This window comes from Ovis canadensis, chromosome 3 (assembly GCF_042477335.2).
Source record: "Ovis canadensis isolate MfBH-ARS-UI-01 breed Bighorn chromosome 3, ARS-UI_OviCan_v2, whole genome shotgun sequence".
Taxonomy (NCBI): Eukaryota; Metazoa; Chordata; class Mammalia; order Artiodactyla; family Bovidae; genus Ovis; species Ovis canadensis.
Genome location: NC_091247.1, coordinates 136,523,484 through 136,537,717, shown reverse-complemented (window position 1 = coordinate 136,537,717; position 14,234 = coordinate 136,523,484). Strand labels below are relative to the sequence as shown.

General features: G+C 44.8%; 1 protein-coding gene across 14 annotated transcripts in view; it reads left to right on the top strand.

Annotated features, from left to right (window-relative positions):
* Window positions 1-14,234, top strand: part of TMCC3 (transmembrane and coiled-coil domain family 3) — a 286,569-nt gene that overhangs the window by 268,376 nt on the left and 3,959 nt on the right. For 7 of the 14 annotated variants that reach the window (XM_069584209.1, XM_069584213.1, XM_069584212.1 and 4 more), the window contains 2 exons: window positions 7,651-8,567; window positions 11,080-11,215. In XM_069584209.1, the coding sequence (XP_069440310.1) occupies window positions 7,651-8,567; window positions 11,080-11,215 (1,053 nt within the window). Of the gene's footprint in view, window positions 1-2,025; window positions 2,888-3,869; window positions 4,362-6,233; window positions 6,319-7,650; window positions 8,568-11,079; window positions 11,216-14,234 lie in introns of those variants that run through there. The other 7 variants (XM_069584205.1, XM_069584207.1, XM_069584208.1 and 4 more) reach the window with 4 other exon arrangements.

Here is a 14,234-nt window from a genome sequence, read left to right as displayed (position 1 = left end):
CTCTAGGTCTGCACAGAGCGCCGAGCTGAGCGCCCTGTGCTACACAGCAGCTTCCCGCCAGCTGTCCGCTTTGCACACGGTAGCATATATATATGTCATTGCTACTCTGAAAAACAGATACTTTAGAACAAAAGAAACCTAGTCAGGAGAAGTCTTAACCTCAGTGAAATAAAGCTTTAAAATCCTTTAAAAAAAAAAAAAAAGGAACTGTGAACTCTTCCTAAGAGAAAGCTGAGTTCTTGGTTGAGGTGAGGGGCTCACTTCCCTTTCCTGAGCTTGCCTGTTTTTGAGGTACACGGGGTCCCCAGAGACTCCCTCCTCTTGTCAGCAGCACCCTTGCCTCATGTTGCCTCACACTCGCCTACGCTCACTCGGGGACTGTCCTTGAGCCACAGGTGGTTCTCTGGGTAGATTGGTTTTCATCACCATAGCCTTCCTCTTCTGCTTTTCAAGGCACAGTCTTTTTAAATCTGGCCTCCCCCTCTTTAATTCTTAGATAAATTATAAAGTATACAGTAAATCTTTACCAGATCAGACTAATTTGGTAAGGGATTAGTTTGCATTAATTGAAAGCTCTTTTGAAGAAATAAGTATTTTTCTAGTATATGTAACTCTAAGTAGGTTACCTACCACTGTTGCCTGGTAGAGGCTTAACAAGAAGATAATTATTTCTAATTACAGTATAAAGTGTTTGTAAGTGCTTGAAGATATTTGAAGAATTTATTTTTGAGATCTCTGAACACTTTGCCTAATCTCCCTTACACTGTTAATTAGCAGGATCTGTGAATAAAAGATTGAGCTCTCAAAAGGACATGCATTTCAGCCCCAGTTCCAAATGATCCTTGATTCCAGATTTACTTTACCTGCCAATCAAGAAATAGAACTTTTGATGCTACAGGTTTTCTTTTGTCAGTGATACTGAGAGGAAGAGGTGGGGAGAAATTAAACTTTTATGATAAAACTGGTGACTCAATTCCCATTCTGTACACCGTGAACAGAATGTGCCGTTGTTAGATTTGAACTGCGAAAGGAAGTGTTCTTTGTCTGAACAAATTAGAACAAACATTGTACTAAGACAGTTTACTAATAACATATCCTTTTGGATACCACGTGAGCATCTTTCAGATTTTTCATTTCTAGCATATAGTTATGGGAGGGGAAGTGGCCTCCTTCTCGAATATAGGTCTTAAATGTTCTGTATAGGTGTCCCCATGGATGTAGTAATTACATCTTGATAAGGATGCTTATTGACCTTCAAAATTATTTTTCCAGTGCAGATTGGCTTAGTTGGCAAGAAAAGCAAGTGTTTGAGTCCAGGGTCCGGTGATTGGGTTGGTTGGTTGTTCATTTGCTCAGTTGTATCCAACTCTATGCGAGCCTATGGACTGCAGCACACCAGGCTTCCCGGTCCTTTGCTATTTCCTGGAGTTTGCTCAAACTCATGTCTCCTGAGTCAGTGATACCATCCAACCATCTCATCCTCTGTTACTATCTCCTCCTGTCTTCAATCTCTCACAGCATCAGGGTCTTTTCCAATGAGTCTAATCTTCACATCAGGTGGCCAAAGTACTGGAGCTTCAGCATCAGTCCTTTCAATGAATATTCAGGGTTGATTTCCTTTAGAATTGACTGGTTTGATCTCCTTGCAATCCACGGGACTCTCAAGAGTCTTCTCCAGCACCACAATTTATGTGTTTGTATATTATTCTGTTCATACATTTGTGAAGAATATATGAATATATAAACAAATTTAGCATAATGCCTGATTCTTAATAAGAGCCCTCAATCATGATTGTCAGGGAAACAGGCTCTGGAGACAGACGGCCTGGATTTCAGTCCTAGTTCTGCTGTTTACTAGGCAATTCGCTTCTCAGCATCCAGGTTTCTCATTTGTAAAAGGGTAATAACAGTAGAACCTGTCTCAGCGTTTTTAGCCAATAAGATATGGTACGTATCACTAGCATGGTATTTTTCCTCCCGGGCATGAAGCAGGATTGAAGTTAGGTAGGGCCAGTGCATCGAGTTCAGGAAGCCCAGGAGACTTCTGGGGAAGGCTGCAGGAGCCAGGGGACGGTTCACCGAGTACCCTGCCCCGCCGGCAGCATTCCTGAGGCAGGGCCTCCTCCACAGCCCGGGTCCCTCAGCCGACTCGAAGCAGGCTTGTCAGCATGCATGAGAGAGAGACCTTTCCCTTTTTCTTAAGCCCCTAGAATTTCGATGTTGGTTGTTACGCCAGCAAAGCCTAGCACATTCTGACCAGCACGCCAGAGGAACAGCCCGGATGCTACACCGAAAATTAGATTCCGGCTGAAGTGAGTGATAGTGCAGAATGTCAGCTGTGTTGGCTTGGACACCTCGGCCGCGGAGACCCTGAAAACCTTTGGATCCTGAACCTGCAGCTCCCTTATGGGTGTGTCTGTAAAACCACCCTTGTGTGTGCTCTGAAATACGCCAGGCCCCGGGCAGTGGCCGCCTGTTTGCAGGACCTGGCCCTTTCCCAATATGGCCGAGCTCAGGCAGCTTTTCTGTGAGTAGAGGTTCATCGTATTTGGCCCTGGGACTAAGGTGCTGGTTGTTATCTGTTGCCCTGGCTCTGACCTCTCTGCCCCTGCAGCTTTTGGCCCCCCTGTGACCCTAGAGCCTCAGGCTCTCTTGCCTCAAGTCCATGCTGGTCTGCTTCCACGGGAGCCCGCACTCTGCCTTTCAGTCCTCTTGGTTTGGCTCATGTGCCTCTGCTTGGCTATGCTGCTCCTTTTGTTCATGTCTCTCTGAGCTTTAGGGGGTACACATGAGATGTCCTGGGGAACAGCCCTCTTTTGAAGCCTGAACAGTGTGTTTGAGCAACACTGGTAATGACTGAGATGTGCCTGGCATCCCAATGCGGAAGGTGAGCTCCCAGGGGTAATTGTGCTGGAGGCTTGGGTTGGAGCAGAGATGATTCAGTGTCAGGTTTTGACGTGTGTCCGGGGCTTAAGGCTTTTCGTTAGCCTTTGTTCCAGAACACTGAGGAGACAGTGGAAATGTTACTGCTGCCGGAAGGAAAACATTATGAGGAATGGCTTTTCGCTAGAATGCTGGCGGACTGCTTTCATGTAAGGTAATAATAGACAGATCACTCCAAGAGAACTGAAGCTTAGCAGTCATTTTTAAAACCAGCGTCTTTTCTACCAAAATGGTGATTCAGGTTCCTTATTTTTTAAAGATTGGAAAATACAAAAGCATCATAAAAAGAATGACTCCTCATAACCCCACAGGACAAAGAAAACCACTGTTAGCACTTTGGAGCTTGTTTTTCTTTTAGTTTTACATCGGTACGTTTGTAAATAACATAGGGATGATAAACAGTAGTACATCTTATTGAAACCAAAATGGTTAATTTCTGTGCCGGGAAGTCTTTTAAGTGCTTCATGCGAATTAGCTCATTTATTCCTCACAACTCTTCAAAGAATCATTATCTCCATTTTACAGACGAGGAAGCTGAAGCACAGAGAGGCTAAGTCATTTTTCCAGGGCCACACAGGTCACAAGAACAGTGCCAAGGTGGGAACCAAAGCAGTCTGTCTTTCAAGTCCAGGGTTTTGACTATCCCATGTTGCCCTCTCACAGTCAAGATAGCTTGGAGGACGCGTCAGGGAGTTTTGCAGTGTTAGCTCTGAGTTGTCTGGTTCTGTCTCCCCATTCTATAGATCAGGAAATCAAAGACCACACAGGTGATTAGATATAGCCGAGAACACACAGCTGGTGAATGCCAATGCCAGCATCGGAGCGCATGTGCCCTGACCCACCTGGTCCCCAAGCTCATTGGCTCTTGGGCGAGCTGTGGACCTTAATCCTCCTCCCTGGAACCCAGCCCCGAAACAGCTGCGTTTGTACCATGACCTCACTGCCAAGTCTGATATGGTAGCTGGAGGACTCACTCAGCTTTCTTCCAGCCGGTACCTGCAGCCCCAGCTTGAGGTCAGGGATTGTATGGGTTTGCTGACTCTTAATTATCTCGCAGAGCCTGGGCTATAAAAGGCCGAGGGCTGCAGCCCAGCACAAGTTTCAGGTCTCCACCCTCATCAGAAGTTTCTACGATTGGCGAGCCAGCAGAAAGAGTCATTGATTGAGCTTTAGACAGGGTTGCTATCCTCCACCTGAACTCTCGAGAATGTGCCAGGCATTTTTGTAACTTTAAAGTGAGCCAGAAGTCAGCCAGCCGTCTGAGTGCAAACAGTCCTGTGTACGCGGCCGGCCAGGGCCAGCATTTGTGAGGGAACCGGTCCGGTGCTCTGAGACACCAGGGCTGGACAGGCAGCTGCTGTGGGGCTGAGAATTACAGGAAGCGGAGCAGGTGATGACTTCTTGCTGTGTTTGGTAAGGTAAGGATTAAGAGCCTCTGTATCCTCCAAGGTGTGGTGGACTTCTTAACAGGGACTGTCAAGGAGGGTTTTGTTTTCTTTAAAAAAAAGAAAAAAAAAACTTAATCTGCTTTTATCTGAGTTAAAGGAGCCTTCCTTCTTATGACTCCCACGATGTGGAGCAAAAACAACAAGCGGACCACATGATATATTGGCCAGAACGAATGTGTGTTGTTAGAAGCGAGGCTCGTGGTTACCTCTGGAGGGGGGATGATGTCGTTGTGACTGATGGGGGCGCAGGGGAGCTTGTGTGTGTGTGTGTTGTTTTTTTTTTTAAACTGAGTCCTGGTTACACTAAGTTTAGAGTTTGTGAAAATTCAAGTTTTTTTCTTTTCAAATACACTCTTCTCTGTGTGTAAATTAAGCTTAAAGTTTAGAAGTCCTTGTTTTTATTTGTGCTTCATGTTGCATGTTGATACTTAGAAAAATCTGATCAGTTGAAGCAGGTTGAAATGATGTAGAAATTACTACCTAGGTATTAAGAAAACGTCTTTACCTGAAATTGTTGGTCTGTCTAGACAGAACTTCTAAGGCCATTTATCTTTTCTCTTCAAATGTATCTTATAGTTTTATTTACTTATTTATTGGCTGAACTGGGTGTTTGTTGGGGTACACAAGCTCAGTGGTTGTAGCCCAGGGGCTTGGTTACCCCAAGGTATGTGGGGTCTTATTTCCCTGACCAGGGATTGAACCTGTGTCCCTTGCATTGCAAAGTGGGTTCTTAGCCACCAGGGAAGTCCCTTCAAATATATCTTAAATCAGGGGTCCCCATCCTTTTTGGCACTAGGGACCGGTTTTATGGAAGAGGACATTTTCCAGGCCTGGAGTGGGGGTGGGGAGTGGTTTCAGGATGATTCAAACCCATTACATTTATTACATTTATCGTGCACTTTAATTGTATTATTATTACTATTATATCAGCTCTACCTCAGATCATCAGGCATTAGATCCTGGAGGTTGGGTACCCCTGTCTTAAATGACTTCAGTGTAGATTCTTCCGGAATAAAGAATGAGGTCACTTTAGTTCAGCAAACATGTAAGTGACAGCCTCTTGTGAAGTACGGACAGAGCTTGCTCTAGAGCTGGGGGCAGTTGCGACACCGCCTTTCCCCTGGAGGAGTGGGTGAGTGCTCAGAGGCGGAGTAAAGTGAAGCAAGAGCACTATGGAGGGTCGCAGGGAGGACAGGCAGCTTTCTGACAGGACTAGGAAAAGCTTCAGAGGAAAAAAGTGGCATTTGAAATGGATTATAAAGAATATACTGAATTTTGATAAGCAGAAGTGGGCATGTAGCTGCCATTGAAAATACCGTGCATATGAGGCAATCCATAGAAAATGCACACATTCTGGGAACTTTGGTTTATATGGTTCACTTAAGATGATTGGCATTCATCAGGTGCATGGTGGAGGCCTGATGGATAAGCTGGGCCCTTAACAGTGGCCACGTTGTATTAAATAAATTGAGAGGCATGAGAGAGGCATAGAGATTTTCTCAGAAGTAGAGCAGCATGATCAGATGGGCTATCTTAAGTGAAACTGAATTTCTAACCTCGCAGTTATACTGTTATTAACTCTGTCTGCCCAAAGTAAATATTTCCTCAGCTTAGTGCATCCTTTGTTTGTAATTTGAGCCTATTCCTGTGTGGATTCATGGGGTGAGCCATAGGTGCTTGGCTTCCTTGAACTTCCTGTGGTCATCTCTTCAGGGCTTGAAGGTGATCATTATGTACCTTCTTTAGTTCCTACACCCATCCTTCCCCCTTGACCAGGTGAAGTCACCATTCCTTTATCCTTTTTTATAGTCTTATAGTGATCTGGCATTTAATTCCTTCCAGCCTTGCCTATGTGATGCTCATCTGCCAAAGAAAGCAACCAGGATCTCTTACAGCCAAGTCGTGTGTGGAGAGAGGGGGCCAAGAAGTAAGTTAAGAAACTTTTTTTAAGTGGTGAAGGAGGCCCACTGACCCACTGACCTGGGATTGTGTCCCCCTGGGCTACTGGGCTCCCTCCATGGAGAAAGCACTGGGTAGGGTTTTGCACATGGCAAAGTGTTGATGCTAAGTATTGGAAACGGTCCACATTTGAGCCTGGGTCACTTGTCAGCATGAGGTCTGTTATTGTCAAAGCAGTTTTCAGCTGTGTCAGCCTCTTCTCCCGTTTAAAAAAAAAGCTAACGTGAGCTGAACATTGTCTTGATTCCCATGCTGTCTCCCAAGACTCCTAAGTCATTCTTCTAATCAAAAGATTGTCAGCTATACAAGTAAGGTACTTCAGTTTAGAGCCTAAGGATCTTTGTTCAGAGATTGTGTTCAGATGCTGTCAAGACCTCTGTTTAGTCCTCTGGGGACAAGAGTGTCCTGACGTGTGAAGAGGACCGAGGTAGGGTGTGTTGGATTCGAATCCTGGCTCTTTAAGTCTGTTTCTATGTGTTATGTGGATGTAACAAGCTCTTTGCCTGGTGTGATGGCGAGGCCCAGACAAGACCAGCCCTGTGATCATCCAGTGCCTGCCATGTGCATCCCGCTTGCCTGTGCATCCCCTTTTAGAGCAGGACCTAGTGATGCAGTTCTTTTCCCCTGGTGGCCCTGGAGTGAGAAAGCTGTTTCACATAGTATTGTCACTGTTGTTGTTTATAATCACTTTGGTTGTGGTTTGGGTTATTTGTTTCCACATCTAAACATCGCTGTTGTATTACTCAGTTACTCTTGTACCGTATTATTCTATCACATCTGTTTCAGGGTTCCATTAAGAAAATGATTCTTGTGTTGACGAATGTACCTACTGGAACTTTGCTTTCTTTTTTATTTTTATTTTTCTGTCCTTCTGTTAAATGATTGAGTTCTGAATTGAGTGCATTTCCCACAATGGTGAAGTGAAGTTCACTGTGAATGGGACACGGCAGGCATTCCACTTACCTGGGCACTTTGGGAAGCCATGAGGACTGATAACATCACCGCATGATGGATTTTCTACCCTGGCAACAAATGCTTGCTATCTAATCAGACAGAACATTGGATATCCTGGTGGAGCTGAATCTCATCATCCCTGTACATGAGTGCAGGAAGGAGTTGGGTTGTCCTTCATTCAACTTGAGAGGATAGAAGGGAGTTTTTACCTGGCGAATACTTGCAGTTTGAAAATCTGGGGCGCAAAGTATGTCTGTTGTGTGTGTACAGGGTCGGTCACAGTGACCCTCTCTTGGACTTCCAGTCTAATAGTGCTTCCTGCCCCCCTACCCGCTGTCTCCTCCAGGTAGAACGTCATGACATGAATACCCTAAGCCTGCCCCTGAACATCCGCAGAGGCGGGTCGGACACCAACCTCAACTTCGATGTACCGGATGGCATCCTGGACTTCCACAAGGTCAAACTCAATGCGGACAGCCTGAGACAGAAAATCCTCAAGGTCACAGAGCAGATAAAAATCGAGCAAACGTCCCGTGATGGGAATGTGGCAGAGTATCTGAAGCTGGTCAGCAGTGCGGACAAGCAGCAGGCTGGCCGCATCAAGCAGGTGTTCGAGAAGAAGAACCAGAAGTCGGCTCACTCCATCGCCCAGCTGCAGAAGAAGCTAGATCAGTACCACCGGAAGCTCCGGGAGCTCGAGCAGAACGGGGCCCTCCGGAGCGCCAAGGACACTGCCAAGGACCAGCCGAAGGATATCCCGCCCTCTCTGAAGGATGCCCAGGCCAAGTCCCGCACTGCTCCCCACAGCCTGGAGAGCAGCAAGTCGGGCATGCCCGGGGTGTCCCTCACCCCGCCCGTGTTTGTCTTCAACAAGTCCAGAGAGTTCGCCAACTTGATCCGGAATAAGTTCGGCAGCGCTGACAACATTGCCCACCTGAAGAACTCCTTGGAAGAGTTCCGGCCCGAGGCCAGCGCCAGGGTCTACGGGGGCAGCGCCACCATCGTGAACAAGCCCAAATACGGCAGCGACGACGAGTGCTCGAGCGGCACGTCTGGCTCCGCCGACAGCAATGGGAACCAGTCGTTCGCGGCTGGGGGCTCGGGCGCGCTGGACGGCCCGAGCAAACTCACGGCCATCCTGGAGGAGCTCCGGGAGATCAAGGACACCCAGGCGCAGCTGGCTGAGGACATCGAGGCCCTCAAGGTGCAGTTCAAGAGGGAGTACGGCTTCATCTCTCAGACGCTGCAAGAGGAGAGATACAGGTATTTCAGGCTCTGCTCTTAGGAGCGTGAGTTTTTAAGGTTGGAGAGATTGTTTGAAATTGATATGCTAATGGTTGTATTTTTGTTTTTAATGTGAATGTGGGTCAAAAGGCATTTAGGAACTGAGAGTTCCTTCCGTACTTTGCAATTCTAAATATTGTAATTTGTGACTTGAAGCCCGACAGCTTAGAGAAAGATGTTATGCATGTGGGTCTGTTAAAATGTCACCATATAGGCAATGACTCACATGCATATTGAGCTCCTGATTCAGTAGACAGTTGTTACAAGATCTCGGTATACTAATTTCAAGATCTGTATTTGGTTTCCCCCCGTAATAACTGTCAAGTAAAAAAACAAATTCATGGTCCAGCAAGGTAACTTTTTATTTGATACATAAATCTCAAAGTCTTTACATAATGTATTTTTTTTTGTGAGATTGCATTTTGCTTATTAATAAACCTTTCACCCTAAATGAAAACCTTTCAAACGGAATCTTAAAAATTCAAATCTTGTGGATTTGTATTAGCTAATTTTTAAATTCAAGTGTTATATATGGCTGGCTTTTTGGTGCCTCTAGCTTAAAAAGTGTACATGCCCAAATATGAAGTGATTTTCCACCATTTTCCCAGTAAAAATATCCCCCCATCAGGTTTTTTTGTCAGGTGAGGTTAACTTCTAAAAATATAGATGAAACAGTGAATGCCTGTTACATATTATAAAATTTAAATTTTAAATTTAGTTTACATGTTGTTTTATATCTGATATGTGAATTTATATGAGTGTTAATTTAGAGATGTGGCTTTTTCAGCTATTTTATGAAACAATTATTTTTTTTAAACTGTGTACATCTTTGGCTTTGGATTCTTTGTCACATAAGAACTATTTTTGAGTCACAGGTTTTCTAAATAATATTGACTTTAATTACACTCAGGTAGTTTGGGATGCACCTCCGTTTGGGTCCAAATTTTATTTCAAGTCACAAATATCCATTCAAACAGTTCTGGTTCTCATGTTGTTATATAGTTATGTCTGTGATCCTCCTGATTTAGTCTCTCACTATATTGCTTACCTTAGGAGATCTTTGTTTTTGATCTTTATTTTATATTGGAGAATAGCTGATTTATGATGTGTGAGTTTCAGGGGTACAGCAAAGTGATTGTTGTACATATACATATGTCTGTTCTTTTTCAGCTTCTTTCCCCAGTTAGGCTTTTACAGAGTATTGTGTAGAGTTCCCTGTGCCATACAGTAGGTCCTTATTACCTATTTTATACATAGCAGTGTGTCCATGTTAGTATCAGACTTCACATTTATCCCTCCCCTCCCCTTTCCCTTTGACAATCACCAATTTGTTTTCTAAGTCTCTGAGTCTGTTTCTGGTTTTTAAATAAGTTCATTTGTGTCTTTCTTTTAAAGATTCCGCAGATAAGCGATCTCACACGCTGTTTGTCTCTGTCTGACTTATTTCACTGAGTGTGATAACCTCTAGGTCCATCCGTGTTGCAGCGAATGGCAGCAACACGTTCTTTTTTCAGGGTTGAGTAGCATTCCATTGTCAGTGTGTACCACGTCTTCTTTATCCATTCATCTGTTAAGAGGTCTTCAAAAGGCTTGCTTACAAACACCCAACACTGAGCAGCTACAAGGTCCTACCTGAGAGTGATCATTAAATCTGTGTTAAAGTGTTAAGTGATTTTTTCAAGTGACCTATATGAAGTGTCTAAAACTGGCATTACTCAAAAAGTCATCCAGGCTAATGCATTTTCCCCAAATAGTGCTTCCTGTTTCAAAATAAATATTATATAAGTTTTCAGATATAAGACAAAATTCCCCTTCTCTGAGGGCACTGGGCACTGGGAATAAGAATCTTTGTGCTTCTTTAGATTTGAACTTTTCGAACTGCCACCTGTTAAGCCATCTTGAATTTGTAACAAGCTGAATTTTTTTTTATTGGCACTTAAGAACTAAGACCTGTATTCACCATCACCGTGTACCCTGGGAAATCAGTGGCATTGGCTCCCACATAGAAACTGGTCCTTTCTTTACAGCCTCTCTGGTGCATGAGAGCTATGGCGGTGAGCCACCGGGCACTGAGGGGTCACAAAAGGGAGAGGCACCAGCATGCCAGTGGGTCCTCGCCTTGAGCAGGCTTCTTGCCAGCCCCGTCTCCTGACCAGCCCAAATGAGGAGCCAGTGGGGTCTGCCCTGTTGTCCCCACAGCCAGCAAGGTGCTGGTGTGGTGTGGGTAGAAAAAACCAATTTGGCTTGCATGAACCCTCAGTAGTGGGGACAGAGTTAAGACTTCAGAGACCAGTCCTTTCTGGAGCTAGAGTTCAGCGTTATCCAAAAGCATGTCCCCTTCAGCCAGATGTACTCTTGGAAGCTCAGTCTGACTGGATGAGCACAAGCCACAGGGCAGTGGCGACAGCAAGCACAAAGGATGTCATTCTCTAAGTGCTGTCTGTACACTTTTGAAACATCGTGCTCAGAATCGATTCATCTCTTTACAAAGGTACGAGCGACTGGAGGACCAGCTCCATGACCTCACGGACCTGCATCAGCACGAGACAGCCAACCTGAAGCAGGAGCTAGCCAGCATCGAGGAGAAGGTGGCCTACCAAGCCCACGAGCGCTCGCGGGACATCCAGGTACCTTCCCCCCAACTACCAGAGCTCATGCGGGCTCTTCCCTGCTGTTCATTCATTTAACAAACCAAGCTCTGGTGGGCTCTTGCCCGCCGTTCATTCATTTAACCAACCGATACATTACATGCAAACCTGTAAGAATTTCTGGCATGAGGGGCAAACATTTAATCTTTACCCTGTTGACCCCAATAGCTGCTGATATAGACTTTAAGCTATAGTCTGTTTGCTTTCTGCCTAAATTAGTTAACAATTATTTTTTACCTATCCCCAAGCCTATCACCTATACTCTACTTTCCCCACCATCACCACATTTTTACAAATTTTAAAACATGAGACGAACCTTGCCTCCAACATTCTTGCTTAGGTGAGAAATCAAGAGGAACACAGCTGGCAGTGGGCTCAAGACAACATGAGTGAGGGCCAAGTTACATGACTGTAGGCTCTGAAAGCCTCAGAAATTCAGGGGTGTGGTGCCCAGCAAGCTATGGACTTGTGGGGCAGGGGGCCACAGAGTGATCAGACCCTGGATTTCAGTCCCAGCTGTTTACCAGCTACCTCGTCCTGAGCAAGCTTTAAGTCTCTTTGCTCATCTGTAAAATAATAGCTTTCGTATTTGTGGGAATTTCAGGCACTTGAGTACATGCTCTGTGGCAGGCGCTGGCGAAGCATTTGAGATGTCTGTCTGCCCATTTGTTTCTGTTTGTGATAGCTCCGATTACTCTCCCCATTTCTCAGATGTAGAGACCAAAGGCCCAGAGACCTTGTTCAAGGTCTTACAAGTAGTCCTTGAGTAATGAATCTGAATTGAAGTCCTGGAGAAGGTGGGTTTTGAAGGCGTGGATGGGATCCCAGTGGATGGAGGAAAATGGATCAGTATAAACAAAGGCGTGTCCTAGTGATAATGTGAGACCGAAGCTGTCATGGTGCTTCCCTGGTGGTGAAGAACCCGCCTGCAACACAGGAGACCTGGGTTTGATCCCTGGCTCAGGAAGATCCCCTAGAGGAAGAAATGGCAACCCACTCCAGTATTCTTGCCTGGGAAATCCCGTGGACAGAGGAGCCTGATGGGCTACAGTCCATAGGATCGCAAAAGAGTCAGACACAGCTGAGCAAGTGAACAACAACGCTGTAGTGAAGCGGCCCTAGGCTTCTTGAGCTCCTTTTTGGGGGTTCCAGAAGGCCTCCTTCCCCTCCACCCCCAGTTTTTATTCAGATATAATTTCCATACGACTGTATTAAAGTATACAACATAATGATTTCATATGTGTACATACTGCAGAAATATCACTACAGTAAATTAGCATTCATCACCTCATATAGTTACAAATTTGTTCTCTTGTGATGAGAGCTTTTAAGGTCTACTCTGAGCAACTTTCAAATATACAATACAACGTTGTTAACTCTAGTGACCAAGCTGTACATTGCATTCCCCGGGGTTTATTCATCTTATAACTGAAAGTTTGTGCTTTTGACCCTCTTCACCCATTTTGCCTCCCTTCCCCTGTTAGATTCTACAGTGTTTGCTGTCTGACTCATTTCGCTTAGCGTTAATACCCTTCAGGTCCTTCCGTGCTGTAAATGGCATTGCTCTCTTCTTCCTCGTGGCTGCATAGTATGCCTATGTGTGTATGGGTACCACATTTTCTTTACTGATACATCGGTGGACACTTGAGTTGTTGCCATGGATTGGCTATTGTCAGTAATGCTATAATGAATGTGAGGGTGTGAATTTCTCTTCTAGATGGTAATGTCATGCCCTTCCAGTATGTACTCAGAAGTGGGATTTGTGGATCATATGGTAATTCTCCTTGTAATTTTTTGAGGAACCTCTATGCTGTTTTCCACAGTGGCTGCAGTGATTTACATTCCCATAGACTGCCTTTTTTAAGAAAAGAAAGAGTACTATCCAAGTCATGCAGCTTCGGTTTTACAAATGTTCTTTGTAGGCGTGGTTATTTTCTCCAACCCCACTTCACAAGGGGCTGAAACACAGATTTCTCCCACAGTATGTGAGTTTCAGCTGTCCCGAGTTTCAGCTGTCCGTGTTTTGTTCCTTCCTGTCAAGGGCTGAGCCTGTGCTAATGCCAGTTGTCTGCTTGGACGATACTGGGAGCCAAAGAAAGCATCAGCCTTGCTTGCCTCTGAGGACCTTGGTGCAGAAGACACCAAGCGGATTTCTGCTCTGGGCTAGGAGACTGAGCTTTACTGCTGACTGGTGTAAAAGATGTGAACCCGTTTAAATGTGACATGTTGCCAGGCAAACAGCACAGTCTGTTTTATTAGAGCATGCTGTTTAGCATACATCTGGGATTCCACTGGCTTATATCTAAATACTATATATGGTTTGCTTCTTTAGGGGATTGTTTGGGTTTATATTGTTACTCTTTTTTTTAAAGAAATATACTTTAGAGATAAAAGGGGTAAGATAAGGGTGGGGGTGAACTTCAGAGAGAGCTTAAAAATTCAGAAGATTTCATTTTACTGTTTTCTAGTTTTACCTGTAGCCCAGAAGTGCAAAGGGGATGTCCGTGCGAGTGACTGGAGGGCCTTTCTTGTTAGAATCTTGCCCCTGTCGCTTCCTGTGTGACCCGGCACAAGTCAGTGCTGTGCCTCAGCTTCCTCATCTGTAAAATGGAAATATTAACGAGCTCTACCTCGGAAGTCTGTCAGAAGGATTAAATGGGATAAGATAGATAAAATACTGAAATCTTTACCTGACACATTACCAGACAAAAACCAGATGCTGGTCAGTTTTCTATTTAGTATGTATGAGTAGCTATATTTCTTGGGGCTTTGGTGACTGGGCCTGCTCAGCTTCCTCTTGTTTCTTCTGTGCTTATAGGCAGGGTTATACAAGGTGATGGAGTAGTATAGATGAGGGTAATTGTTGCCTGTTAGGATACAAAGCTTTGCTTGCTGTTTTAAAGAGCAAGAAAGAGTTTTTTAAACCCTGAATTCGAAATGAAAAGTTTAAAGACAATCGTGTCCTTTGTCCTTATCCCCAGTAAATGTAGTACTTACT